Raw genomic sequence first — 27392 nt, forward strand, 5'->3', positions numbered from 1 at the left:
AAGCGCCTTTGGAATTGATGGCTCTTACGGCTATTTTGTGTTTGTAGTGACAACGAAAAAACAAAGGAATTTCACTTTCTATTATGACATACACATAGACATAATAAACGGATATTTTCAACAGCGTTGTCAAAGATGAATAGTCCAGTTCGTTTACAAAGAGATAATGACTCATTGACTTGAGCGTCTAGAGTTCGAGTTCTTTTTAGTTCACTATAGGTATTTAGTTTTATTTTTACGAACGCCATTTCGAAATTTATTTTACAATATTTTTTCTTACATTACAAAAATACATTTTTTGTATGTTTGTAACGTAATAACTTTTTAACCGTTGGTCAGATTTTATCAAAATCTCATCAAAATTTATTGTATTCGCGAGGTCTACGTTCGCTGCGAACAACTAGTTATATCTTTTCCTTTTTTGTAGATATTTACTTCTTATTTAACAACAATAAAGGAACACGTTACAACAAATAGATTAAACACTATATATTTAAAATATATTGTTGTTACATTTATTTAAGCGAACTTTATAACAAAAAATACAATACGTAAAAGCATGATATGACACAATCATGTCTCATATCATGCTTTTATGTATTGTCTGGTTTTGGTGTCACAATGATAAGAGTTGATTTTATCATTATGACACCAATGACTTTCAATGCCTACTTAACGTAGCTTAGTTATCTCGAACTACAATGAGATACGCAGCCTCAACGATTTCCGAAAAGTTATTATCTAAAATATTTTCTTCGGTTATTCCTCAATAGACACTAGAAATGTTCGTTGCGATAAATGTAGAAATTATGTATAGGCACTCGCAGAAGGCACGTGCAAAGTCTTGACGTTTGACAGTAATCCGCTTACGCATGAGTGAAATCATGACGGGAGTGCCACCACGGAGTGGGTACACAACGGCGGTATGCTACACAACCTACGCTTAATTGCAACTCTGTAATTTATCCAATCAAAAATGGTATTTTTATATTCATACTCTGAAAGTACATATATCTGAATAGCTGGTACTACCCTGGGGTTACTTAAACTTCGGTCTTGTGCTTGGTCTAATCTCGAGAGTGACTAGTGAATTTTATAAATATAACTGAAATTGGCAACGAATAATTTGGTATAATTAAGAAAAACATTGATTAATAGAAAAAGACAATACTACGATATTTTAATGTGCCTACATAAACAGCCAGTGCATGTCGTAAAAAAATGAGCGTACCTGCGTCACGTTTATGGTCGCTGAAATGCGTTCTATATTTTAATTTTAAAAAAGACTATTATTTGATAAATCAAGAAATTAAATACTTTGAAAAAAATTAAGAAAAATTTTTAATATGTAGTAAAACACGTTAATTAAATTAACTCACTTTAATAAATTCATCAATTTTATTATTCATGCATTTTACTATTTTTTGTTCTGATTATAGTAGGTATTCTTTTGGACTCCAAAATTGTGATGAGTCACATGATCACACAAACTCCATTTTTTTTGTTTTTGACACAATAAAAACGTATCTAATTTGACTAGTAGGAAAATAGACGTTAAAGACGAAAATAACGTTTCTTTACCAAAATTTATTGTAATCCATAGTCTTTGACACAGAGTTAGTTTCAAATCGAAATGAATACATAATTTGTAAAGGATTAAGGAGTGAGTTTCATGTCATCGCTTAAATCTGCTCCTAACACAATTCAATAGTGTAGATAGTAATGTTAGTTACTTCAAAATAGGTATGATGAAGGTTCTTTCATCTCCATATAGAAGGTACCTACTCCAATAGTAAGTACAAATCGATGCAATAATAAAGGAACGGGACAGCGGCGCGGCACGAAGCTAACCACAAAATAGAAAAACAATTGACATGGCAGCAATCAAATGGAGAATTTTTAATTTGCGAGTCGATTGTTCAGCGAATTTGTACATGTCGGTGGGTCCGTGATCGAATATTTAGATTATTCCGCGGCCAATACGTGCCCAGGGTTTTAAATGTACTCGTATGTTCCTCTCTTTGCCGTTCAATATTCATTACTCGCAGACGATTTCGCCTCCAATTTCACGTCGAATACAATCGCCTTTTATCATAAAGCAAAGATGAGTAACGGCATTCAAATAGAATCATACAATTATATAAATCCGAGCGAAGTAGGATTTATTTGCATTTCAAGTCAATTAGGTATAAGTGGATTATATTTTATGAGTCCGATTTATGATAAGAATTAAGAGGAAGGAAATGAAACCTTTTTATCAATTTCAACGGAATGAATACCGACTTGTATAATAAGGCAAATAAATAATTTATGCCTCAACCATAAAGTAAGGTTATAATAGTTGGTTACATTAAAATTTCACTGAATAATGAGTAAGTAATGTTCTCAATTTAATTTTTGTCTTTAGTTTAATTAATGTTAATGGAAGCTATGATATTGATTGTGTGGGATTGTCTGAAACCCTAATAATATACAAAAAATGTTTATCGATTTGTATTTAAGTAAAACAAAAATTATTTACCTACTTGTGTAATATTTTTTCCTTGTTGATTCTCTGAATTAGACGTTTTACAAAATCTACTCTTCCGTTATAGAATACAAAAAAATTAAAATGGAAACACGCAGCGAACTGACGATTGCCACGTTTTCAGGCGAGGAAATTATAAAATGAATTGGAGCTCAATGAGCGCTCGACGTCAAGAGGCAGTGAGTTGTGACGGATGCAGCACCTGACGCGTAAGCCGGATCAACGCACGATACCTCTCCACTTATCGACTATTCTCTTTGCCAGCTTATTGGCTATTCTTGTACGTCTATCCTGTATTTCGTTTGATCTTAATATTAAAAAAAGACTCTTCAGCCCGACAGGAAAATTCAAGATCAACCACCAGGAGTTTTGTGGAAGAAATGTATTTTTACATTTTGAAATTATAGACGAATATTTTCCTTCTTATCTTTTTACAAATTTTGTATGTAGTGAAACCTTCTACAGAACTTAATTAATATCATATAAGTATATATTCATGAAAGTAGGCCACAATATTATTTACGTAGCTATGTCATTACTATTATATTAATTAATGCTATAATTCCTATATTGAATTTTAAAATTCAATATAGGAAATATTGAATTTTTGTCTCCCCCGTCCGGGGCTTAAATTTTTTATTCATAAAAATGTTTGACTTTTTTAAACATAGCACACGTAACCGACACGAAAAAGTCTACGAAACGCGTCGAAATAGTTAGAAAATAATAACGTTTTTGAAAAATACCTAGTTTCTACACATATAGGCATTTTTTGTTCAGTTGCCATCTCATTGTTACTTGTGCTATTTTCGTGTTAGTTTCAGTTATTTGTTTAGGATGAACATTTCTTAGGCTTCAGAAAATGAAACTACATAACTATTGCATTGTCTGCAGTTCCGTTTCTAGCAAAATTGATTGTACAGTAGCCACTAATTAGGTATTATCACTTGCATGTAGTGAATAAAAATATCGTGAATGAACTTACTTGTTACTTAGGTGAAACGAACAACTTCTAATATAGGTAATATAATTATATTATAGTACCTATATTAGAAGTTGTTCGTTTCGAATTATGACCTTTAAGGCATTTGCCAAAAGGAAACGGTTCTATATACTAAAATAATATAAATTTAATTTTCCGGTGACGTAAATACTTAGCGTATACCTGAATGGCGTGATGGTAAAACAGTATGTAGACACTAAATACGAAAAACGAGGTCAGTCCGTCTAAACACATTGCTTATTTAACGCAGTGGGACACGCAAAATAAATGATATGACCATGGCCTTGCCACTTGCCCTTATACGAATAAAAATAGCATTTGTCTATATATAATATATCTTATATTATATCTACTGCAGGGATAGTGGTGACTTGCATTAACTATGCTTTTGTTTTCTAGTAAATCCATCAGATGATAATGCATTTTTGTCACAGAGAAGATTATAGCAATAAATAAAAAAAATATATATAGATTTTTTATCATGACAACCCATGTATATACCTCTGCAAGTTCCTTAATCTCACCTTCACTCTTATCTGAATAATTAAGGCATTTAATTTCTTTACACGAGCCTCGTGTCGTGTTCACCTCATCAAACAATAATATTTTTTTGTTACATGAGGTGAAAGTTGAGGTTTTTACCCTTAGATAATAAGATGAATTTATTATTACTCTAGTTTAAGAGGGCTTCGGGGCTGCGTCGCCCCGAAGCCCTCTTGGAATGCTGCGATGTGTACGCAACTGAAGACAGTTGTGTTGGCCTTTTTTATTGCATATTCGAATTGAAAGACATCCACGGGAGTATATGGTTTGTTTATTCCTACTCTATGTCTGAAATCACAAAGAACAAGATAAAATGAAATAGGTATCTTAGTCTAAAATATTTAGGTAGTTTTTCTACTAATTACTGTCTAGTGTTTCCTAGAATACAAAGCTTTTAACTTAAAAGCATTTCAATTAAGAAGGCATAATAGTACGCCATTGTTGTGTGCTATTACAAGGCTCACATTTTCTTCAATAAAATATGATACTTATTACTTTACAGCTGCATTATATTTTGACCTACTTACTAAGGTTTTCCTGCAGTCTGCCATTCTGACATGACATGACTTTATAATAGTAGTATATGAATGACATCTTACTAATTATTTGTTTCATAAAATAGCCTCAACATTGTACAGTTACAACCTAGATTAGCCTGTAGGTATATTATGCTGACCCCACACTATCGCGGACTCCGCAGACTTGGCATACATCGGAGGTTTTACATTGCGGTAAATAAAAGCACATATACATACTACGCAATGTTCATGCATTCGCGCTGGCATCTGTCCGGGTTCGGCGATAATGCCGATATTATATTATCCATATGAAATATCTTTCTCACTTACCAAGGCTGTTAATCTGTTTATTCCGACCCTAACGTAGATGACAGTTTTTAAGCTAAATTTGCAATTTGACTTTTTGTGTATTTAAGCGTCACTGTTGATTTTGGGTTATCATAATCGTTCCACTGCTGGGGTGACCTTCTTTGTAATATTATGTACGCGGTAATAAAGGAAAGGGTAATATGCTTCCATGCTAATTTGGGAGATAGGTGTTCTCCAGTTGCTTCTTTTCCTGTACACATTATATAAGTCAATCAAGGAAAGGGCTATAAACTAGAAATTCTCAAAGACTACTACTACTACTAGAGAAAGCTAGAACCAAACACTATTCAATTTCAAATCTAAAAAGGCTTTCGAGTTTAGTATCTCTAGTCTATTGAGATCTTTTCTCCTCCGGAAGGTAAGGAAGAAGGCACCTTTTGCCCATCTTCTTGTTAACCTATTTAAGTTTTAAGTTATATGTTAGTATAATTATTTTTGTATGCGAATGTAAAATAATACGCAATAAAGTTTTTTTATTATATTGTAATGTATAAAGGCGTGATTGTAGTAAGTAAATAAAGTAAAATGAATGACTGAGAGTTTTATCGACAAGAGAAGTCAAAATATATGTAAAAATAAACATAGACTCCTCAGTCGAATATTTATTTAAATAAATTTGGGGCTACACGAGCAATTTGTACTGGCTTTCCGTCATTTCATTTGTATTCAACGGACGGAATTGTCCGCGCTTACACACAAACACATCAAGACGGATTTTCATAGGCTTAACTCAAGTTCACGTCCTTACCCCTGTAATGGACTCTTTATTTGTCTCATGTAAGTATTTAACATTCTTCGCCGCGAGTATTATACTTAGACCTAGCGAACACAATCAATTTTTACTAAATTGTGAATATTTCAAAAATGACTGAATCGATTTTGATGCCCCACGAACTTATAAATTCCATTGGCAAATCCTATATACTTTTTAAATTTCATCAAAATCAGACCAACGGTTCAAAGCTTATCGCGTTACAAACATACATACAAAAAATGAATTTTTGCCCCAAGTAGAATGGTAGACCTCGCTCGCTTCGCTCTCTCTGTCAACTATTCGGGCATTGTTTCAATTTTACGTTTTATGAAAAATTTTATATATAAAAGTAAATAGGTATTCCCATGATAAGTAAGTAAGCTTAGAATATACGTGTGATCAATATTAAAAGATCAGAATTTAACTTTGTTGCCACCAATTACACGACAATATTCCAGATTATAAGTACAACAAAATTTTTGGAATTAAATCCCCTGAAATTCAGGACACAATAGTTCTTATATTACGTGAAAGTTGATTACGTACAGACCAATAAATAAGTAAGTAATGGTGTTTACCATTACTTATTGAATAATTTTTACCGGTTCATTTTTTTTTGTTTCAGTGATGGATGGATGCTATGTATATATATACATATATGTATATAATAAAAAAATGAGAAAATAAGACAGGAAACAGACATTCTTTACCGCTAGGTACATGTCGTATAAAGAAACCATTAGCATTGACATTGACGACGGTATGTCATGTGTACACGTGGCCATCCTGACGCCTATCGTAAAAATGGCGGCATCACGGCGTAGCTTGGCGTAACATAGCAATATCTATTATGCGAGGCGTCTCGGCATTTATACAAAATGCTGGCCATGCGGAAGGATCGTTAAGAATATGGCTTTTGAATTATTATTTTTAATCTCTAAAAAATTACTTTACAATTTTGTATTTTTATATGTTTCCTTTTTTTTTTTGTTTAGTTCCTTCATTTCCATGGATTACAAGTTAGTTGCAACAATAATAAAAATTGCTATTTTCAAGAACACTCACAAATGAATAATGAATAGACATTAGAAGTAAAGGCGAGGTTCATGGGAATTGACGTTATTATTTATACTCAGATCCGAATTTAGAAAAATCGATCTAGTGTGGGTTGTACTCGATTTATTTTACAAAAGTAAAGCCCATGTTCGAGTAAAAGGATCTTGAAATTGTTCCATTTCGGTGTTGTCATGTACGGAACCCTAAAAAGTGCCTTCCCCAATTATTCAATAACGTTTGATGCCAACGTCACAAAAAGTTTGGGAATGCGGGTTAGATAAGAATAAGTTAGAACTGAAGTGAAACCCACATTAAAACTATTGGGTCCGAGTTTGGCAATAACACCGTAACCCTTGACGGATGCGACACATATTTCAGTCAGAAGTCTTATACCGCTGGCTACAGTTCGCCAAATTGTGGTGGGTTCGTCGTACATTGGTGGTTTTTCCTCGCAGTCAAAATTAGCTTTAAGTCAAAGTTCATTCGCGTTGGCATCTGTCTGAGTTTAGCGATAGTGTATAGCCGACACTAAATTATTCTTCCTTTCTATTGAAATCTTGCACATTTTCCATTAATCTCTGCTTTTTTTTTGCACAAACTGCTGATCACAGCTCCGTCGACGGTGGCCTATGTTTGATTCCGGGTCCTTAATCATATCTATTGCAAATTTCATCAAAATCGGTCTAGTTTGGCCGTGAAAGCATGACAGACAGATTTCGCATTTATAAATTTAGTAGATTATAAGATTTTTTTACTAAAAGTAATTAGTATTGGTAATGTTTTCTTAGCAATTAAAACTGGAATGTCATTGAAAGTGTTCACCAACAACTCAACAGAATTAGTATACTATGCATATGATGATTAGAATTACCATACGGAACACCACCCTATAGTTATATTTATAATAATAACAATAATAGTTATATTTATAATGCAACAGAACTATTGGCTGCACCCCAATTCATCCCTTAAATCATCTTCCAATGTAAATAGATTCGTCTAAATTTATAATGCGGGTCTCTTCTGTATAAACAATATTTGGTAGCCCGGTCCTAGTAGGTCAAACATGGAATGATCTGTTTGGACTTTGGGTCGACGGACTACTTCGTATAATCAGCTTACACAGAGTGTATGTTCAGGATTGTTGTTTTGTACGGAGGACCCCGAGGTATCTATTACGAGTGCGCAATTAAATTAAAATTTAAGAAAGAAGTGAATCTAATCATTAAAAATACTGGTTAATGGTTTTTTATATTATGATGTACAGATTCGTTTCTATACATGTTTAATAAGACTTGCTTTCTTGGTGAATTTCTGGAACGGGAAGTTAACGGGCAGAAAACACATGGACAGACTGACAACGAAGTGATCTATTATAAGGGTTCCGTTACGAGCATAAATGAAAAAATATTCTGAGAGTCCAAACCGATCTGCGAACTTGTTTATTTTTAAAACTATCGCTGCTAAATTTTTAGCGCGCCTCCGATCTCGGTAAAAAGTATCCATGTCAGTTCTCAGCCCTCCTAACATAAACTAATATCCAAACATAAAATACTTCCCTTGCTCTGTTTAGATGTGAAAGAAGGACAACAAACACACTTTGACATTTATCTGTAATTATGTTAAGAAAGGTGAGCATTTTTGAGATTTGCCATGTGTCATAGAGGCGGTGTTATTTAAAAATGTTGGTCGATCATGGTGGTTCTTAAGAATAAAATTGTTTAGTGGTGGTGAGTGTGTGGGTGTCGCGCGCGGGCTACGGGGCGGGGGCCCGCCCGCGTCATGAGGAGCGCGCGCGCCGCCCGCCCCGCCCGCCATGCAGCGCCTGCGCACCACCTTCAAACGCTCCAAAACACCTACACCCGCCGACATGAAGACCCAGAGCAGCCTCGAAGTACCCAAGCAGGTATGATATCCGTATATTACACTGAAACCCCTAGTTTACTCCATTAGATAATTACATAATATTAGTTGACAAGGTCAGAGATTTGTAAAAAAATAAGTATATTCTAGATAAAATAAATATATTTAAGACCAGTATGATGAGTCATAGACTATAACAATGCAACTGGATTCTTTTAAAATTGGTTTGAAACACAATTTTCAAAAAGTATGAAATTATAAATAAAACTTATTCATCTTGAAAAACTAAACATCGGTTTGTCGGTATCATTACGAAGAGTAGACTTAAAGTATCTTAGCAAAGTATAGTTTTGACATAGGTACCTTGTTGACAATAATGGTAATAATTTATTCCTTTCATCGTAACCAAGCGATGGTCTATATTACCCATATAGTTCACCTCTACTACACATGCACGAGTCAGTTTGAAAAATGTTTAAAATCATTGGTTTTCAAACCTGGCCACTCCAACAACACCTACTGCCTCTGTCTGTATTTAGCACAAATAAAATTGGTAGGTCTAAGAGCGCTTTATATGCGCTTTATATATTGTACTAAGATTATTAGTAACAGATTATTCCCGTATTTCTAATTCAAGCTCTAGGAATTCAAGTGATTGAAGTTTAGCCAATAATACCTAGAATGATACACGGCAGCATGATATTACCTTATTCTATGAACTGACGGCAATAATTTGCCAGTCAGAAGAACAAAGTAAAAGTAACACAAGGCACCTCTTCTTGGATTCAAACCTTGCAATGTATATGCGGCTCGATACGGGACGCGATTTGACGCGAACGTATTGAATGCTTTTGCGATGAAGTTTCCTCATTTTCTTTAGCGCCCGGCCGTATTTGTGCCCGCGTGCATTCAATAGACCCTCTTTCATTGAAAACCATTTGCAAGTTTATACGGTGAATGCGGATTCTTTACAAATAAAAGAGTAGTGTCTGGTCTATCATGAGAGCCCATTGATACATTGTAAATCTTTTATTGAGGATGTAAATAAATATATTAATTATACCTATAGAACTAACCGCAAAAGTAATATATAATAGCACTTATCATGAGCTAGCTTTACTTATGTGATTTATATTAAGGAAATTCTAGCCTACAAAGTCTGAGATTTACTCAGACTTTGTAAGCTAGAATTTCCCTCTTATTAGAAAAAGATATATCACACTTTAAGCTTAATTAAAATTTAACTTCTTTAGGTACATTTTTTAAGTTTTTTCCTTGTAGTACTTTATAATATTTACATACCTAACAAATAATCGTGTTGATCATGACAATTGACCATTAAAACACATTGTAGGTCCGGTCGGCGTCGTTCGATGAAATTCAGTTGGAAGCGGCGCGCGGCGCGGCTACCAGCAGCCTGCTGGCCGTGCCGCAGCCGGGCGCGCGCAGCCGCTCCTTCGACTCCGCCGGCTCCGACGACTCCGGCACTTACCTCGAGGTATGCTACATATACAACTTTGCTGAAGGATCTTACTAGACGAATATTTGTTTATGTGTGCAAATAAATTATAGCTAAGTTTTCACCTCTATTTCATGGTGTTCTATTGTTTTGGTTTTCGACACTTTGTGTTAGAAACAATGCTACCGGTTATGAAATATCTTACATTTCATAACCGGCAGCCTTGTAGCGGTTTAAATAACTTGCATTATTAGTTTTGACATTTACTTGGTAAATTTAACATTTTCTAAGATATTTTTGGTTTAACAGGTTCCGCGATTATGGTCACGACGTCGATCTGGAAAAGGCACTCCGCCACCATGTGTACACTGCCGGCATATGGAGACATGGCTGGCGCGACGCAGCGAAGAGAGGGTTACTCCTGAGCGGCCTCTCGCGTCGTCGTCGGCGGAGGACGATGACGAGGACGACGAGAGCGATGCGGAGTCTCCCAGGGTGCTGCTGGCCCTGCCGCCCCCACCCCGGATATACAAGCCAGCACCGTCTCAGTCACCACCACTATCTCCCGGCGCTCCTTCCTTCGAGCTACAACCACCTGCTGACGAACCTCCGGTGCTACCTCAAAGACGGAGATCAATATCCAGACAAGAGGCATTCTTCGTAGAACCCACAGGAAGTTCTCTAGAAAATGTACGAGCGTCAGAAGAAGGAGCGGCGAATACAGCAAAAGATACCCTCGTCTGCGACATTTACTTGGCGGTGCCGGAACTGAAACGCGATCGCGCTGCGTCCGTAGATTCCTGCTTCTCGAAAGTTTCCGGTGGTGCTAGAGCCGAAGAAATAAATGGCACTGGGAATAATTTGGCAGTGCCGGGGACGGGCTTGCGTTCACGGTCTGTGGACATCGTATTGCCGACTGCAGAACAGTCACGGTACAAAGCGCTTGCACTGACGTCCGCGCAAGTTGCGCCGCCGCCGACACCAACTGAAGTGCCCCCAGAAGCAACCCCGGTAGCGCCGCAGATTACACAGCTTGACACCAGGTTAGTTTAACATTTATTTTAATGGTACTTACCTAATTTTCACATCATTCTTCAAGTATTTATTTTATAATAAATATCGCTAAGTATATCGCGAAACAAATGATAATAATATTAGTGATGTATCTTTTAAAAGCAATTATGTTTTATTTTTGTGTTCTTTTATTTATAAGCAATCTATACCTTCAATCTTTCTACTGCTGACAATTCTACTTTGAATATATAATGCTACTTCATAAAAAAAGCTTCTATAACTACTACGCTAAAATACCAATGTAAAAATACCAACTGACTGTATGTTAACATAATTACAAAGCCAGCAGATAGTTAATAACCTGATAAATGTTATAAGTCTTGCAGACTGCAAAGATGCTCTAACAAAGGAAAATCTCTCTCTGTGCGCCTCGCTCTCTGTAACGGTATAATACAAATTAGAAATAACTCTTATGTTATTAATTAATACATGCTTTGTTTTATTATTTTATACCGAAATACGTTCTTTTTTTTTACCCTTTAATTAAACTAACTGAAATCTATTTAGTGTAGCTATTCTCAGCTATATAATACTGTAAAGCAAGAAATTAATACATTAATACATATAATTCCACTTATCAACGATACCGAGGAGTCAGTTCCCAAGTGTTAATATTAGTTGTTAATTAAATAATATTAATATTAGTATTTATGGAACTGATATCAAATTAGTCCATCATCTATTCGAGAATTTTACAATTATGAACTTTCATGAACTTTAAAGTCATTGAATTGAATGAAGTCATTCTGAAGGAAGTAATTTTATTAATCAGATTTATAGTTTGAATTATTAAGCGTAACTTTTAATTTTTAGGAAGCCGTAGCGAGGGCAACCCTAGCCTCGTCAAACGTTCTTTTCGCTTTCAAACTTTGTTCCTTTATATAGACTTTTTGTATAAAATTGTTAAGTCTTCCTATTGTGTTGCTCTTTTGAACTTTGAAAGGATATTAAAATATCGTTTTTTCTAGACTATAAACCGCAATTTCATATTTCAATTGACCGCAAAGCATAGAAGAATTTCACCGACAGGATAAAGATACATCGTTACTTATTTCAGAAGTTAAATTTTTATTTAAATTTAATTGGAATACTTATTATGCCGTCCTGTTACTGGTGACGACGTTGCAATATTTTAATTAAATAGATAAATATGTTCCTGGAAATGGTCGTAGTCTTACGCATCCATAGGTAAGGCTAGTGCCCCAGCAGTGGGGATGATTAATTGGCTGATGATGATGATAACCCCAAATGATGATGCAAAACCCCAAGCTGTTCGACCGATTTCGGAAATTTTTACCATTTTGACTTACCTGTGAATTTATCGCTCATGAGCTCAAAGATGACTTTTATAACCAATTTTTGCGATACGGTAAAAACTACAAAGTTTTGCCGTAAAAATATTTGCGAAGTACAGAGCCTGTGTTCTGTACTTTGCAAATATTTAAAAAAAAGTCAATCAGTCAAAGCCAATTCGAAGTCACATTTACGATCGTCTAATTAGATATAAATTCCCAATCATCATAAACAGTGGCCTGTTTTCAACCTGCTTTAAACCACGGAATGCCGTCCATGCCACCTCCACCCATCCGGTCCCCAAAGCTCTGTGGACCGCAAAGTACCCCCGTAAAACCTTTAATGACCCTGTCGTCAGCAATAACACTATCTCATTCGCCTGTACGTATGCCACTGATATCCGCCAAGATGGGCTTGTAACAGATTTGAGCAATATGTGATCATGGTTAACTATTACAAAGTGTAATCATAGCTTTTACAATTCAACTATAGTGAGTATAAAACTAAACTAATTAAAAAAAAAGAATTAGAGGCATAGTAATCATTAAATTTTTTCCCCTATAATATAATTCCGGCATATAACACAAACAAATATGAAAGTGGAAGACACACACATTACGTCGAATATGATATCGAAAGAGACAGCTACGAATACTAGTCCCGTATTTCGTAGACTACATTTACGATTCGTAGCTTGACTTTTGATTACGATTTTTAAAACAAATTAATTTTTTGTAATCATTTATTTTTGTAAATTTTGTAAATCAGCATTTTATTCTTTTCGACAGTATTATCGAATCAAAGTCCATCAGTAGCTTCAAAAAATGTATTTTTATTCGTTATTATAGTAATGCTTATACAAGCATTACTATAATTACGTTCATTATTATTTTGTACAGTAATTTTATTATCCTAGTTACCTACTTAAAAAATAAAATTCAACAATATTCACAAAAACATAGTCTTTAGTTCATTTAAAATATTTAAATTTATTACTAACTTGTTTATAACTAAACTTAATCTACTTAAAAAATATTGAAAATAAATTTAAAATACACAAGTGGAAACTTTTAAAACTGATTTAACTTTTTAACTGTACATTGACGTACTCATTTAAAATTATATCACCTTACATCTCGCGGGAAATCAATGTTGATTACAAAACATACTCTGCAATGAAACTGAAGTATATTTGTTTTATTGGTTTTGCATACAAGCTTACCTATTATTACTTATTACTTGCATCTGGAAAAATAAATATTTATATCGCTTTCACTCCACTACAATTTTATGACCACCAACATTTTGCTTCATCCCATTACGATCTATCTATCTTATACAAAATAGGATCGAAATATTTATGAATTTTACTCTCTAGCTGTCTTTAAATCCCTACGGAAGCTGAGCTATTTTATTATACATAAACTTTGTTGAAACATATTTTCCGATCTTGGAAAAAAAAAATACTTCATACAATACACAACAACTTGGTTTACGTTAGTACGTACTACATATACTACATATACTACATATACTACATATACTACATATACTGCTATGAATGCCAACTTGTAAGGAAATGATTTTGCATTCCTAATGAATACTACCCATTCATTTCCCATTCAATGTTTCAAGAAATTTTAATTTCAAAAATGTATTCTGAATGTTTTACGAAAATAAGAGGGTAGAAATAAGCCCTCTGGTATTAAGCGCTCTTGATTAAAGTTTGTGACTACCTGTACAAAACACTAAGGGAACAGAAAATATACAAAATAAGTTAAATTCATCATTACCTAAAGCCAAAATAAGCTAAAGCCGAAATAAGGTTTCAATAAATTTTTATGTTTCGTTACTATAACAAAGTAATGATAAAAATATATTACGAATTAGGTTTTGCCTATGGCTTCACATGCGTTAATTTTTTACGAAAACGTATCTTTTTTTTATGGAACGAAAGGTAGCTAATGTCCTAAGTATGTGTTAATCGAACGCGATTACTAAGGAAATAGAAATTATGATTATCAACAACATAGCAGCCGTAAACGTTTTTTTATTATTATAAAATAGGTATAACAAAGATATTTTTGCACTTCTAAGATGGGATTAGAAACTTCATTACACGCTTTGGATTGAAAATGGCGCTATTGATAGCAGAGTAATCGTACCTAGCTAGTGTACCTAAATGGCGTTTTAGTTGAGATCAATTTCAACAAAATCAATGAACATAATTTTGTGCCTCCTTAATTACCAATTACTAATAATTATTAATTATTAGCTTTTGCCCGCGCCTCCGCCCGCGTAATTTTCCCATGGAAACATTTTTTTAGAGATGAAAGGTACCTTATGTTCTCCTCCGTTTTTCAAACTAGGTAGGTACATGATTACAAAACTTCAAGATCAGTAGAAAAAGCTTGAAGATGTAATATACAAACTATCGCATTTATAATATAATTAGGATTTACTTAATTCATAATTATTCCAGAAGTGCATAATTAAACAGACAATATGTACGTTTTATTTAATTTATGCAGGTTATAAACGGGGAATCCGCGATGGAAATTGTTACAACGTTCAATGAAGCTGACGGCCGAGATCCGCTTCCAAATTAAAATATGCCTTATTAATGAGGAGGCCGCCAGCCAATTAGCATCCCAGCAATTGCAGCTCGGACAGTGGATGCAATAAATATTGGGGGTGGTTACAGCTAATTAAATAGCTACCGAAAATTATATCTACTATAATTATATATAATCTCACTGTTAAGCTAAATATGGGTTCGAGTTTTATGACTACAAATTGAATCTGATAATGATATTTAAATGATATCAGGACATAAAAAATATAATTTGATTTGACCAAAGGGGAATAAATCCCTGGTAGTGGTGAAACTGTTTCTGAACACTTATTAAATGTCTATTTTGATTAGTCTATTTTGATTATTTTATGTATGTACATAAAACATGTTTTTGTTCTCAAAGATAATAAGATTAAGAACATATGTAAATGTGTAAAACTTTTGAAGCTCGAGTGAGCACATGTAAATATTCCATGGCAATAAGCTTTAAATGTAATAAAATCTATAAAGGCTGGCAAAATGCATTAATTTCCATTACACAACCACCATCATACTCGCGACTTTTATTGCCCGGTATCTACACCGGCGGCAAAAGTAAATCCGTGTTCTTCGTTGAAAATTAAACAGCTTCTTTGTTCAAGAGCGAGGTATATCTACGATACATGGATTTGTATGTCCAACTTCATTTTAAAAATAAAATTATATTATATTGCATATAATAAATACGACAGGGGTGATGCGTATATAACGCGATAAATCAAAAACTATCGGACTGAATTTTGTACGGTTTTCACCAATAGATAATTCCTGAGACAGACAACAGAATATAGGTTCCGTTGTCTGTGTTCCTGAGGAAGCTTTAGGTGTATAATGTATTATGGTTTTGCTCGATGAAGTCGCATGGGCCGCTAGGTGAGAAAATAATGTTGCATCTGTCGAAGTACCGGCCGAAGTTAATTTTTTTCAGGATCGTAAAACTAAATATAGACACAGTAAATGTGTGTCGTTATAAAAAAACTATTTGGGTTAGTTCCACGAGACAATGACTCTATGGAAACTTATAGTCATGATCTAGTACTTATAATAAGTACTACTATCAAAACTACTTTCGTATGGCCTGTTAATAATTGTATGGGAATAATGTGTGACGAAGTGGAATCTCTATCTTGATCCCTCTTGCAGAAACTGTGAGCATCATTTTGTTATATTTAGAGAATATTATATGTTCAAAAATATATTATGTTCAGAAATAGAATTACGCTAAGGTGATTGTTAAAGAGTAACTTTATTTAAACATTCGCAAAACGCTACCACTATATAACAAAAGAATATTTCTTTTATAATGAATTGAGGTTGACAAGTCAATATTTATTGTTAACTTAGATAAACACATATATTTTAGGGCTGGTTGTAATCTCATGAGTATTATAAAACGTGAGAAGGATAACCATTATATTTATTACCTCGCACGTCTGTATACTTGTAAAAAATGAATAATGGACCTATGTATGATAAAACTGGAATCCTCTTTTGATAATTTCGAAATGTAATGTAAATGTCACAAAGGGAAGATACTAAAATTCAAATTCTCAGTCCTAACCCTTTCCTTCGTTCTTCGGTATATATAGGTACTTCTACCTATAACATAATAATATACTTGCTTTTCCAGAATGAAAGTCCTTCTCCTATTAAATAGTTAAACAATATTTAGGTCATTTCTGTGTTCAAATTTGATAATAGAATTCGCAAATAAATTTGTTTATTTTGATAAAATTCTTTATTGTGACATCTCAAAATAGAAGCTTGTCCCAAAGTGGTCGGTCACGCGCATACTTCGATCTATTTATATACTTTATCACTTGGCAGAAACACAACGAGTGCGTGGCCCTCTCGGTTCCCGCCTCCCGCGAATCAGTACCGAGACTCCTAGAAGAGAACAAACACTTCGATCTTTCCTTAAAGAATACACGGTAGCATGTAAAAATAAATTATATAATAAAAAAACCAAAAAACAGAAACTTATTTTTCAGAGGTGTAATTATTTCATGAGATTTTTTCAAATTTGCAAATTGCGAATTGTAAGACTAAGAACCCATAAAGTTGATCTGTAATCGTTTATTGGAAATATTTTTCCTTCGGTAAAAATGGTGTAAAATAATGATATCACAGTACATCCATTCAGAGAGAAATAAATAAATGCTAGAGAGATAAAAAAATATCTGAGATGGAATACCATCTCAGATATTTTTTATCTCTCTCTAAGTGAGTAATAGAATACTATTACTCACTTTTTCACTCCCGGAGCGAGCTCGACCGTCGCCGTCTCCTCTGCTCACGAGCACGCCACGTCACTACGATACCTATGTATATTCGTCTACCGATTGACGTGTAAACCTGCTAGTATCGATCACCGATATAGATGTAGATTATGTAGTTTGCATCTATTGTTATCGTGAACATGAGATTAACGCCAACTTCCGTCTCTCACTGGTTATAATTTGGATCAGCCATCGTTTAGCTGAGCTACTAAGTATCTACTTTATAATGTGGACGCGTAATAGTTAGATCCATCTATCATACATTTTAAGTGGATTTCACTTAAAATCACTTTTGATGCGAATATGTATAGAATATTTGGTTCGAATTTAATTCACTGAAAAATATGAAAACTCATTTGATAAATCAACTCAAATCAGAATTTATATTGGCCGGCAAAAGTCATTGAATATAGGTCTCATAATATGCCAACTCAAAAATGTTCTTTTTTTATATTGACGTAACATGATACAATTTGTTCAATAACGAATTTGTTTACGTAAACATTTTGGGGTTGTACTTTTGTTTATAGTTTGACCTGACGACCAAGCCGAGTTTATCGACTTGTTGAATTCCTTTGGGGCGGCAAAACATAATATTGTTTAAGGACCTCTGTCTTAAAATAACCCATAAAACAATATTGAATAAACCGTAGACCGTTGAGAGTAACAACTACACTTCAATTTACGAGTTATATACATGTATGTATGTATATACACACATGTATGACTACATGTCCATCTCGGCTTCGCTCGGGTAATAATAAAATTATACCCCTAAACCTTACTCAGGAATCACTATCTATTGGTGAAAACCTCATTAAATCCGTGCAGAAGTTTTTGAGTTTATTGCGAACAGACAGATGTGGTAGAGGACATTGTTTTATAATATGTAAGGATATGAAAATGTAGTAACTGCAAATAACGAATAGTTGCTTTCAGAAATCGGAAATAGTTTATCGTAAAAACGTACCTAATGGTTTTGAAAAATGATTTCTGATAATAGAAGATAAAATATAGAGAATAAATTTTTATGAACTTCATCGGGACTAAAACAGAACCGAAAATAGGTATATATACTGACTAGCTCTTGTCCGCACCTTCGCCCACGTGAAATAATTTGCGAAAGCGGAACAGACGATTTTCATATAAATATTCACCCCACGTTATTGTAATTTGGGGGTTGATTTTTGGGGGGTCGATTTTTGGAAAAAAAGTAGCCTAAGTAGTAGTAGTAAGTAGTATAGTAAAAGGGGGGTCTTTAACTATATGCATACCAAATTTCATTAAAATTCGTCCAGTGGTTTAGCCGTGAAAGCGAAACAGACAGACAGATAGACAAACAGACTTTCGGATTTATAATAATTATTATTATTTATATTATTTATATTTATTTATATTATATATAAGTATGGATTAATTCCTGGAAGAGATGTGCCCTGCTTCCATCCATGGCTCTTCTGACATGTAATATCAAAGTCAACAACTTCTAAGATAAGCTAGTAAATAGACGAACTCTGACTATATTCATAATTTTTACAACAATCAACGTTAATAATGTAATTATGCGAAAGTTTGTAAAAACTGATTGATGTTAATATTATTTGATGCTTTTTCAGACGGAATCTGTAGACTGAGGTAATAAATTGGATAACAGATAAATGGAACTTTTTATCGCAAACTTCCCGCCGCTTACTCGAATTGTTTATGAAAGGTTTTGATATTGCCTACTATATTTCACACATAAATTAGTTGTTAGACAGTTTTGGGATAGTTATGTACGAGTATACTTACCCATAGTTGTATGCGTGTTTCATCCTTGCACATTATAATAATAAATCGCGTCTACCTGTCTGTATGAACGCATAGGAAGGTTAGGGTATAAATTTTTTTATGGTTGTAACTGAGCGAGCCTGAACGGGCAGCTACATACATATATATATATGAATCGGAACAATATAATCATATTAATTTATGTACGACAAGAGCGCTTTCACAGCAATTCTGCGGTCCCCATCATGTGGTCACGTTGGAAGTGTAACAGCTACAATTAGTGGAGACAACAATGATGTAGCAGGCCACGTGTCAGCAGGCGTTCCTTCAAGGTGACAAGTTGGGTCTTTGTGACGGCGTGTGACACTTGGAGCATTTCTATTTCGGCGCGAATGTCGCCAGACTCAGTGGCACGCGGCGCCGGCCTGCGCCCGCGCATCTTAGTTCACGCGCATGTTTCCCCAATCGAACACGTCTAAACAAACAAACATACGGGACAATAACCGCTTAAATACGTACTATATCCTATCAAAATAACCGTGAAGTGAAAACCTGTGAAGTGACGTTATTCGTTCAATTTCAGTGGCTCGTATACATTCCAAAACGAAGGATATGTTTACAACTTCCCAAAAGATACAAACATTTGATCTTTAATGTGTTACTGGCTAACTAAACGATATGTTTACAAGCTACAAATGTAAATCATTTTATTCGATATAGAATGCCAGCTGTGACTCGAGTAATATATTGTAACAAACATCATTATTAACGATAGACCTATATGTTGAAATGAAATAATTTTATACAAATAAGACAGTACGCACATCTTTACTAAGTAGGTACCTTAGTAAAGATATACGTACTGTCTTATTTACATATATTCCAACAAATAACCTAAATACCTCTAATCAAATTTACTGTTGCATTTATAACACTACTTATAATGGAAGAATTAGCTTTACTGTTACTAAGTATTTTTGATTCTTACGTTACTATACTAACAGTAACAAAGTAACATTATATGACTGGATTAATCCCATACGGTGCCGTAACATACATCTACTTACATTAGTTTTACTATAAATAACGATGAGGTCATAAAATAACAAAAACAACGATATTTGTAAAGAATTGAAAATAATTAACAATATAGGCACTAACATTTTCCTGCAGATGAGTCAGGCCTGAAATGGTTTAGTGCCTCATTGAAACGATCGCGAGCGCCATCCTCGGATGGTTAACAGGCAGTGATATCATCACCTAACACCAGCATAAAGTGTGCGCACAGATACCCATGTTTGCTCACTGATAATGTCGGCTAGGAAATTGTGCACACCTCTCGCTCGCTTGGCATTCTTATCGTAAACGTCAGCCACGTGCTTTACTGTTAAGGACGAAACTGTGCGATTAATAAAACCTTTTGTAACATGTAGATTCAGTCTATGATATTGATCGCAAGTGAATATTTGTGCTGTGTGACTGTAAGACTAGGAGCGTTGTCCTATCGGCGCGCCGATATGTTGTTGCATGGTGGCAGCGCAGCTAGAGGGCCTATACAACGGAGACTCTCAGGTCTCTGCGGAGTTCCATGCTGTCGTGGGGACGGGGCCCCGCGAGCGGCTCGAGGCAGACGCCCTCGGGAGCCCGTTCGCGCCCTGAGGCCCTTTCGAGCGGCGAGGAGGCCAGCGACCGCGAGGCTGAAGGCGCGATGCTCGCGAGCGCCGCCGCCGTGGCTCGAAGACGATACGCCATAAGGGTCAAGAGAAAGTCCAAAATTACTTTCAGAATTATAAGGTGTGTTTACATCCTTATCAGTTATATTAGATTTAGATATGTTAAATAACATTGAATATTTAATAGATCGCTGTGGACATCAGTTACTTGTGTCACCTTTAGATCGTAACAAAAGATTTAAAAATTTGTCGTGTCGACGCGAGTGCAATGCCAACATGAGGCTCGACAAAGGCGACCGAACGTTATTGTTAGTCGATTTGGGTCAATCAATGAACAACGGACCGCATATCGTCGCGCCGTCGTCGGCGGATTTAACTTTGAATACAATTACTTGCTTATCAGGTAAATTCGAGAGATATGCCAAAATATTGTCCGACCATGATGATACTATTATATTATTAAATCTAAAGAGATATTATATTAAATCTAAAGAGGAATGATTTTGTTGGATCGAATAAAGATAGATAAGCGAGGTATTGTGTGTGGTGAATAAAGCTGTGACCGGCACCGGCATCCGGCAGGCAGACGGAGGGACGTTTTAAAATTCCGCGCACATGTTCAGCGTCATGGCTTGACCGCAACAGGTAGCGTGGTTCGCGACACACGCCCGCACACATCGATCACATGTTTCGATGTAATTCCTGTGATCATTTAACGAACCAGGGTATCTACGGCTGAATCTATTTTAGCTTCCTTATAAATCCACTCTCTTAAACTACTTGTAAGTAGAGTTAGATATCTTGAAGAAATTGCGGAAAGAGTATAAATACATACATCCACCACATCATCATCAGCCATTTTAATATATTAGAGGCATTGATCTTTTTTATGCATGGATAAGTCCGACTTAAAAGTTAAATATATAAAAAATACTAGGTCCTACTTTTTTTAATGCAGTTGCAATAAAGAATTCTAGATCAGAAAAGTAAATTACGTTTGTAATTCCAACGAACGAAATTGAATGGGATTTCTATTTTCAAGAAAATACTACAGTCAGAAATTAAATTTATAATTGGCCGAGACGAGCGAGCGGGTCTTTCGCAGAAAACAATCTTAAGTTGGTAGCTAGAATTATAATTTAGAATAAATTATAATATAGATACTGACCAGTTATTTAAGTTAAAGGAGTATATAAAGTTCCATCAGCCGAAACGGGTTTAATCGCCCTCATAGATACGTTATCACAGCTATCGCCTTATGATTAATTAGTTTACCTAATGTGTCTATATAATACGCTGGGGATTATAGTTTAGCTTCCGCCTTAAACTAAATTTCGATGACTTAGTTTGAAAGGGAAGTGAATCCTAAAAGCGCGTATTCGCTAGGAGGAATTGTTTCCCGTATTATGATTCAATATTACTCATAAAAACTTTAGACGGGGTTACATCATTATAAAAAAATTGCAACATTTGCTTTACTACAATGAGAGTTTCATTAAAGACTTAGTAGTTATGAATTTTATTACGCGTGGGTAATCATAAAAGGATCCTTCAGGACTCCGTTCGCGTCTTCCAAATAAATTATATTCTAGAATTTTTTAATCGTTAAGGTAAGGCATAAAATACCTACGTGAAATCCTTACCAACATCCACCTATCTTCGTAGATTCACATGTATAATTTTAGTTTCAGTGCAACTCTTTGAAATGATTGAGTATAAAATATCCGAACGTCTATCAACAACGTAAACAACATTTTGTGTCGAGCGTTACTTCAATTAATTCTATGTACATGGTCTCCTGAGACTTAAATTTTTATATTTAAATTGTCTAAATGTAGTTTTTTTTAAAGCATGTAAAAAAAATAACACATCACTTATGTATACACTATTTCTGAGACGTATTGCTAAATTTAATCTCCCAATAAATTAATTGGCCGATTCGATTACCTATATTTTCAGTATCACTAACCTATCTGTTTGATCGATTACTGTTGTTCTTGGCGAGTATTGTTCGGGTGATACAACAAATTTGTCAATTTACACGGACCAATTAACAGTTCGAGAGTCCACCAATCAAAATCGATCAATTACCCTGGCTAGTTATCAACATTTAACATTCTATCATGTAATTGATTGAGCAAATTTTGTAACAATTCAGAGAAACTGATTTATTTGAGTAAGATATCTTAGCAGACAAATTTTTATTTAACATAAATTTCAATTAACGAAATGAGTACTTATGATTTCGACAGGTTTTTGTACTTACATAAACCCATACATGTGGTCGTCACCCCATAACAAAACTGAGAAAACCGCACTCAACTGCATGAACATTTAAAAAAAGTATGAAAATTTTAAACATGGTATTTTACATACTTTTTGAACTATAAAAATCTATTAATAATAATATATGAGGTATTTTTTTAATACTTATGTTAATGAACTTTAAGAGACAAGTTGCAGCGCGTAATATTACCATAAAGCTACGAATACACTAGACAACATTTTGACGCGCAACTTATCCCTCTATCTCACGCATTACCAAATGACTCGAGTGAAACAGCACATAGTCGATATCACTCATGCAGATTGTTATGAAAAGGAAAGAACGATATGTTACGCGTCAAATATTCCATAGTGTATCCGTGACTTAAAGCAACCAATTTTGAGAAGAAGCTTGTAACATTAACAAAGAGTTCCTGAATGTTCAGGTACCTAGACATTTTGTAGCAGTAAGTAAGTAGAGCTAGACACCGCCGCGCCGTGCCGATGCAACAATGAGCTTTAATTTAATATGAAATATGCTTCTGAGGAGACCGTAATATTATACCAACCTCGCTGAAATAATACACGGGTGTTTCATCGTAGAAATTACCTGAAGAGTACATAGTACTCGTATTTGCTGTACCCCATGGCTCCGTCTGTGGCGAAACAAAAATAATCAACAATATACCAACATTTTTGACTTAATCATCATCAACTATTTAAACGCCCCTATTGTTAAGGCACAAGTCTATCGTATGGATGAATAAGGAGTATGGGCCATACCATAACCGATCGCGCGGGCCCATAGCGGGTAGGATTCGACTTCATATCATCTAGATATTTAGGTTTTTTATTTACGAGAACTCAGAGAACCCATATTTTATAGATAATTATTAAAAAACTAAATTAATGATAATTATCACAAATGTATTTAGAACGTAAAATACTATAAGTTAAAATTAAAACTAAATAATAAATACTAAATTAATTTAAATAATTATCACCAATTGTAATTAATCGTATTAGTTTAATATAGTATTTCGCTTAATGCGTCCCTGAAAAAGTATGTCAAGTCCAAAATTTCACGTAAATGTCAGCAGCGGTTTCGATAGCGCCCTCGTTGGTGGATCCGGACAATTAAATTTCCAATCATGCTGGAGACTGGCCGCACTCAATTTACGTGATTAAAGTTCACTATAGCCTCTCTAATAAAATACCTGTATAATAATGTAAGTACCCCTTTAATTCATAAACTCGATGCCAAATAAATAACCGTTATGAAGTGACTGACTACACTTCGTAACGGTTATTTATTTATTTCAAAAAAATAGTTATAACTTCTACTTGAAGTTAAAGTATGTCTTATCTATATCGCACTTTACAATATTTAACATGAACAGAAAGAGACAAAATATACTTTTGCTTAAAGTGTCGCTTTAATTTTTTTACGAATAAACTTTAACACATCTTCACTCCAAAGTTACGTAGTTAGCCTATGTTACAAAACAAAGTTAAAAAATATTGTAACAACTACTTATTTAGAGCATATTTTAAATTTCCGGTGAACCTATTTTTGCGTTTTGTTATAAAACAATGAAAATTCGCAGAAACGGCTAGCTGCAACCTGAAAAGAAGCGTAGTAAGAGGCAAACAAGCTTCCGGGTTGCCGTTATATGGTAAATAAATACAGACAAAACACAACCTAATGTACACAACCTATTTTAAAATATTTAGTTTGACTTCAATACTCGAAACTGAATGTGAATTCGTAATGAAAAATAAGTTATTAAACGCAATATCAACATAACTTGTTGGTTACAAATATTTCTACAAAATACTTTTCATATTTTAGCCCACGATTAATTTTATAAACATATACATATTAGGTACTCGTAAGCATATAATCTGCATATTATATCATCAGAGCGCGCTGCGACGATAAGCGCGTAGTTAATGAGATTAGTTACAATATAGATATTCATATTAATTAATATTACAATACTCTGTATTCGGTAACACAGCTAATAGGGGCAGATTTTGCAATGTGACTTTAGTAATATGTTGATTATTGTGTGTTTATTTATATATCGAGTGATATTTGAATTTAAAAATCTAATGTCGACAAGAAAGAAGAAAACGAACTCTCGTGAAGAGATTCAACTGACTCAGCATTAATTTGATGTAAAACGACATGGTAGTAGAAATAAAGGGTTTTTTTATTTTATTTTTATTATTTATATAAGAAATGTTTATCGATATTTAACTATAATAAAATTAATTTAGTTAAATGTATTAATTGGGCCATCGGCCCATGAATTATTTAAAGCCATATCCACCAAAATCATGGAGGTGACACGTAACTAATATATATCTCACTTAGAGAATCAGCATTTAAAAACTTTTTGGGATTATTTTATTTTAACTTATATATTCATCTTGTACTATTCACTCTGTCAATTAGTGCAGCTACATTTATCAGATCAGAAAATCAAACTATAGATCCCCATCAATTCAGGTCAAAGTCTGCTAAATTTGTGGCGAGACCGCCGCGGACTTGGACTGAAAGGCTCTCAAGGAGTTGTGGTTAGTGTCTTGCAGCTCACTGTCACATCCATTACTCGGTGTCGTACTTGAACTAAAAACGTGACAAGGCAGGGCGTCGCTTTTTTATCACTCAAATTACCAATCTGTCTTATACATTGGCTTTTAATACTTTTAATACATTGGCAATATTTTGTCTACATGCTCAGCCCATGATTCTGAACAACTTTTAGTATGGGGGTAACTCAGAAATACGAGGAAAAAATCAGCTGCTCTACACAAAATTAAATGGGTACCTACTCGTAGCTTGTGGAAAATTTATGGATCAGCTGATTTTTTTTCGGGAATTTAAAGTTGCTTCTATACGAAAAGTTGTTCAGTACCTTGGACTGAGCATGTAGATAAAATAATGCTAATGTAAATTACCCTGTATATTTCGAGTAGCCATGATGGTCACAATACTTTGATGAGAAGTGGTACTATAAGTTTCTATAATTTCGAGTGTAAAACATCGTAAGGAAACCTGCTCATTAGTACACTATTTAGTTTAATGATACTATGTGACAATGTCAAATGTTTATTTACGTGTGGCTTTTCCGTGTGGTCTTTCGCCGTAGGAAATCTTTCACACTCGTCGCATCGCGTCGTACAGCACTCAGCGGCTCAGTGAGGAAGCCGTAGACCGAGTCCCGCGTCGCGACTCTTCAACAAAATTACGTTCCTCAGCTCAGCGTGCAAGAAACGTTTATTTCATTTTAAAAAATGCGCTAATGTTGCTTGCAATTAAGGTTTCCAATTGACACCCGTACTTGAATAATATGGTATTGCACATTATTTCGTACTCGAATGTACTCTATGAAAATAATAAGTAACTATTGGAAACTTACTTTATACGCACGATTGGACACCAGAGTTCATCACAGAAAACGATATTTCTATGAAACCTGGATTTTTAAGTGATGAATTGGCCTAAATAAATAAACAGACGAAAACAAAGATTATTAGTTTCTTTAATTTAAATACATATAAGTACTGAGATCGTAAAGATGCTGCGCATTTGAAAGTTTTATACTATTTTATATACTATTACATATTTGTTATTACTTAATTACTTTTATTGTGCGTAAAAGGTGACAGTTATGATTCTGTTTTAAATTATTTTTAATGGAATAAAATTGTTACATAATTTGTATATGCTTTTATTTTGCGCATAATCTATTGTATGAAACTTATTATTTCATATATTTTAGTTCCCTTTTAAAGTTTAAAGGGGAACTAAAAAATATTAGATCACATAATTATCACGGTTTTGTTAAAAATACACCTATTTTATTTTTAGGGTGTGAAATATGTACCCTATTCTTCGTTCTTCTTTTATAATGCTTTGAATGCGTCATTTTTTTGTCATCCCCTTCAACTTGTGCAGGTTAATTGCTTAATTCCCTTATCTGCGAATTTTGCCAACTCCAAAGACTTTCTAATTGGTTCCACAAATATAGGTAGAGCAAATTGTATAATATTTTCAGATTTAATTACAGCGTTACCATACCAAAGCTTTTGAAGCAAGGTAGAATGAAGCGCTCTGGCTAAGAGCAGGCCTCATTAACATTTTTTTAATAGAAAGGTGTGCTTAAACTGATAAGAAATTACATTATAAAAACGATACGAAAATTCTTAACAATGAAATGAAGTAAATAAACTCTTCAGGTTGTTGCTATACCTAATGGTTGACTTTGCGCTCACAATTATAAAACATTATATTACTCAAACACCTAGTTAGTAAAAGTGAGA

The 27392-nt window shown here is 34.3% G+C and overlaps 1 protein-coding gene across 4 annotated transcripts in view; it reads left to right on the forward strand.

Annotated features, from left to right (window-relative positions):
* rdgA (retinal degeneration A) overlaps positions 1–27392 on the forward strand; it is a 93737-nt gene that overhangs the window by 19388 nt on the left and 46957 nt on the right. For 3 of the 4 annotated variants that reach the window (XM_053743595.2, XM_053743596.1, XM_053743597.1), the window contains exons 2-4: positions 8496–8676; positions 9988–10131; positions 10402–11135. In XM_053743595.2, coding sequence (XP_053599570.1) covers positions 8587–8676; positions 9988–10131; positions 10402–11135 — 968 coding nt within the window. In that variant the 5' untranslated portion in view covers positions 8496–8586. Of the gene's footprint in view, positions 1–8495; positions 8677–9987; positions 10132–10401; positions 11136–20036; positions 20917–27392 lie in introns of those variants that run through there. The other variant, XM_053743598.2, reaches the window with a different exon arrangement.

This window comes from Plodia interpunctella, chromosome 4, assembly GCF_027563975.2.
Source record: "Plodia interpunctella isolate USDA-ARS_2022_Savannah chromosome 4, ilPloInte3.2, whole genome shotgun sequence".
In the NCBI taxonomy this organism is placed as follows: Eukaryota; Metazoa; Arthropoda; class Insecta; order Lepidoptera; family Pyralidae; genus Plodia; species Plodia interpunctella.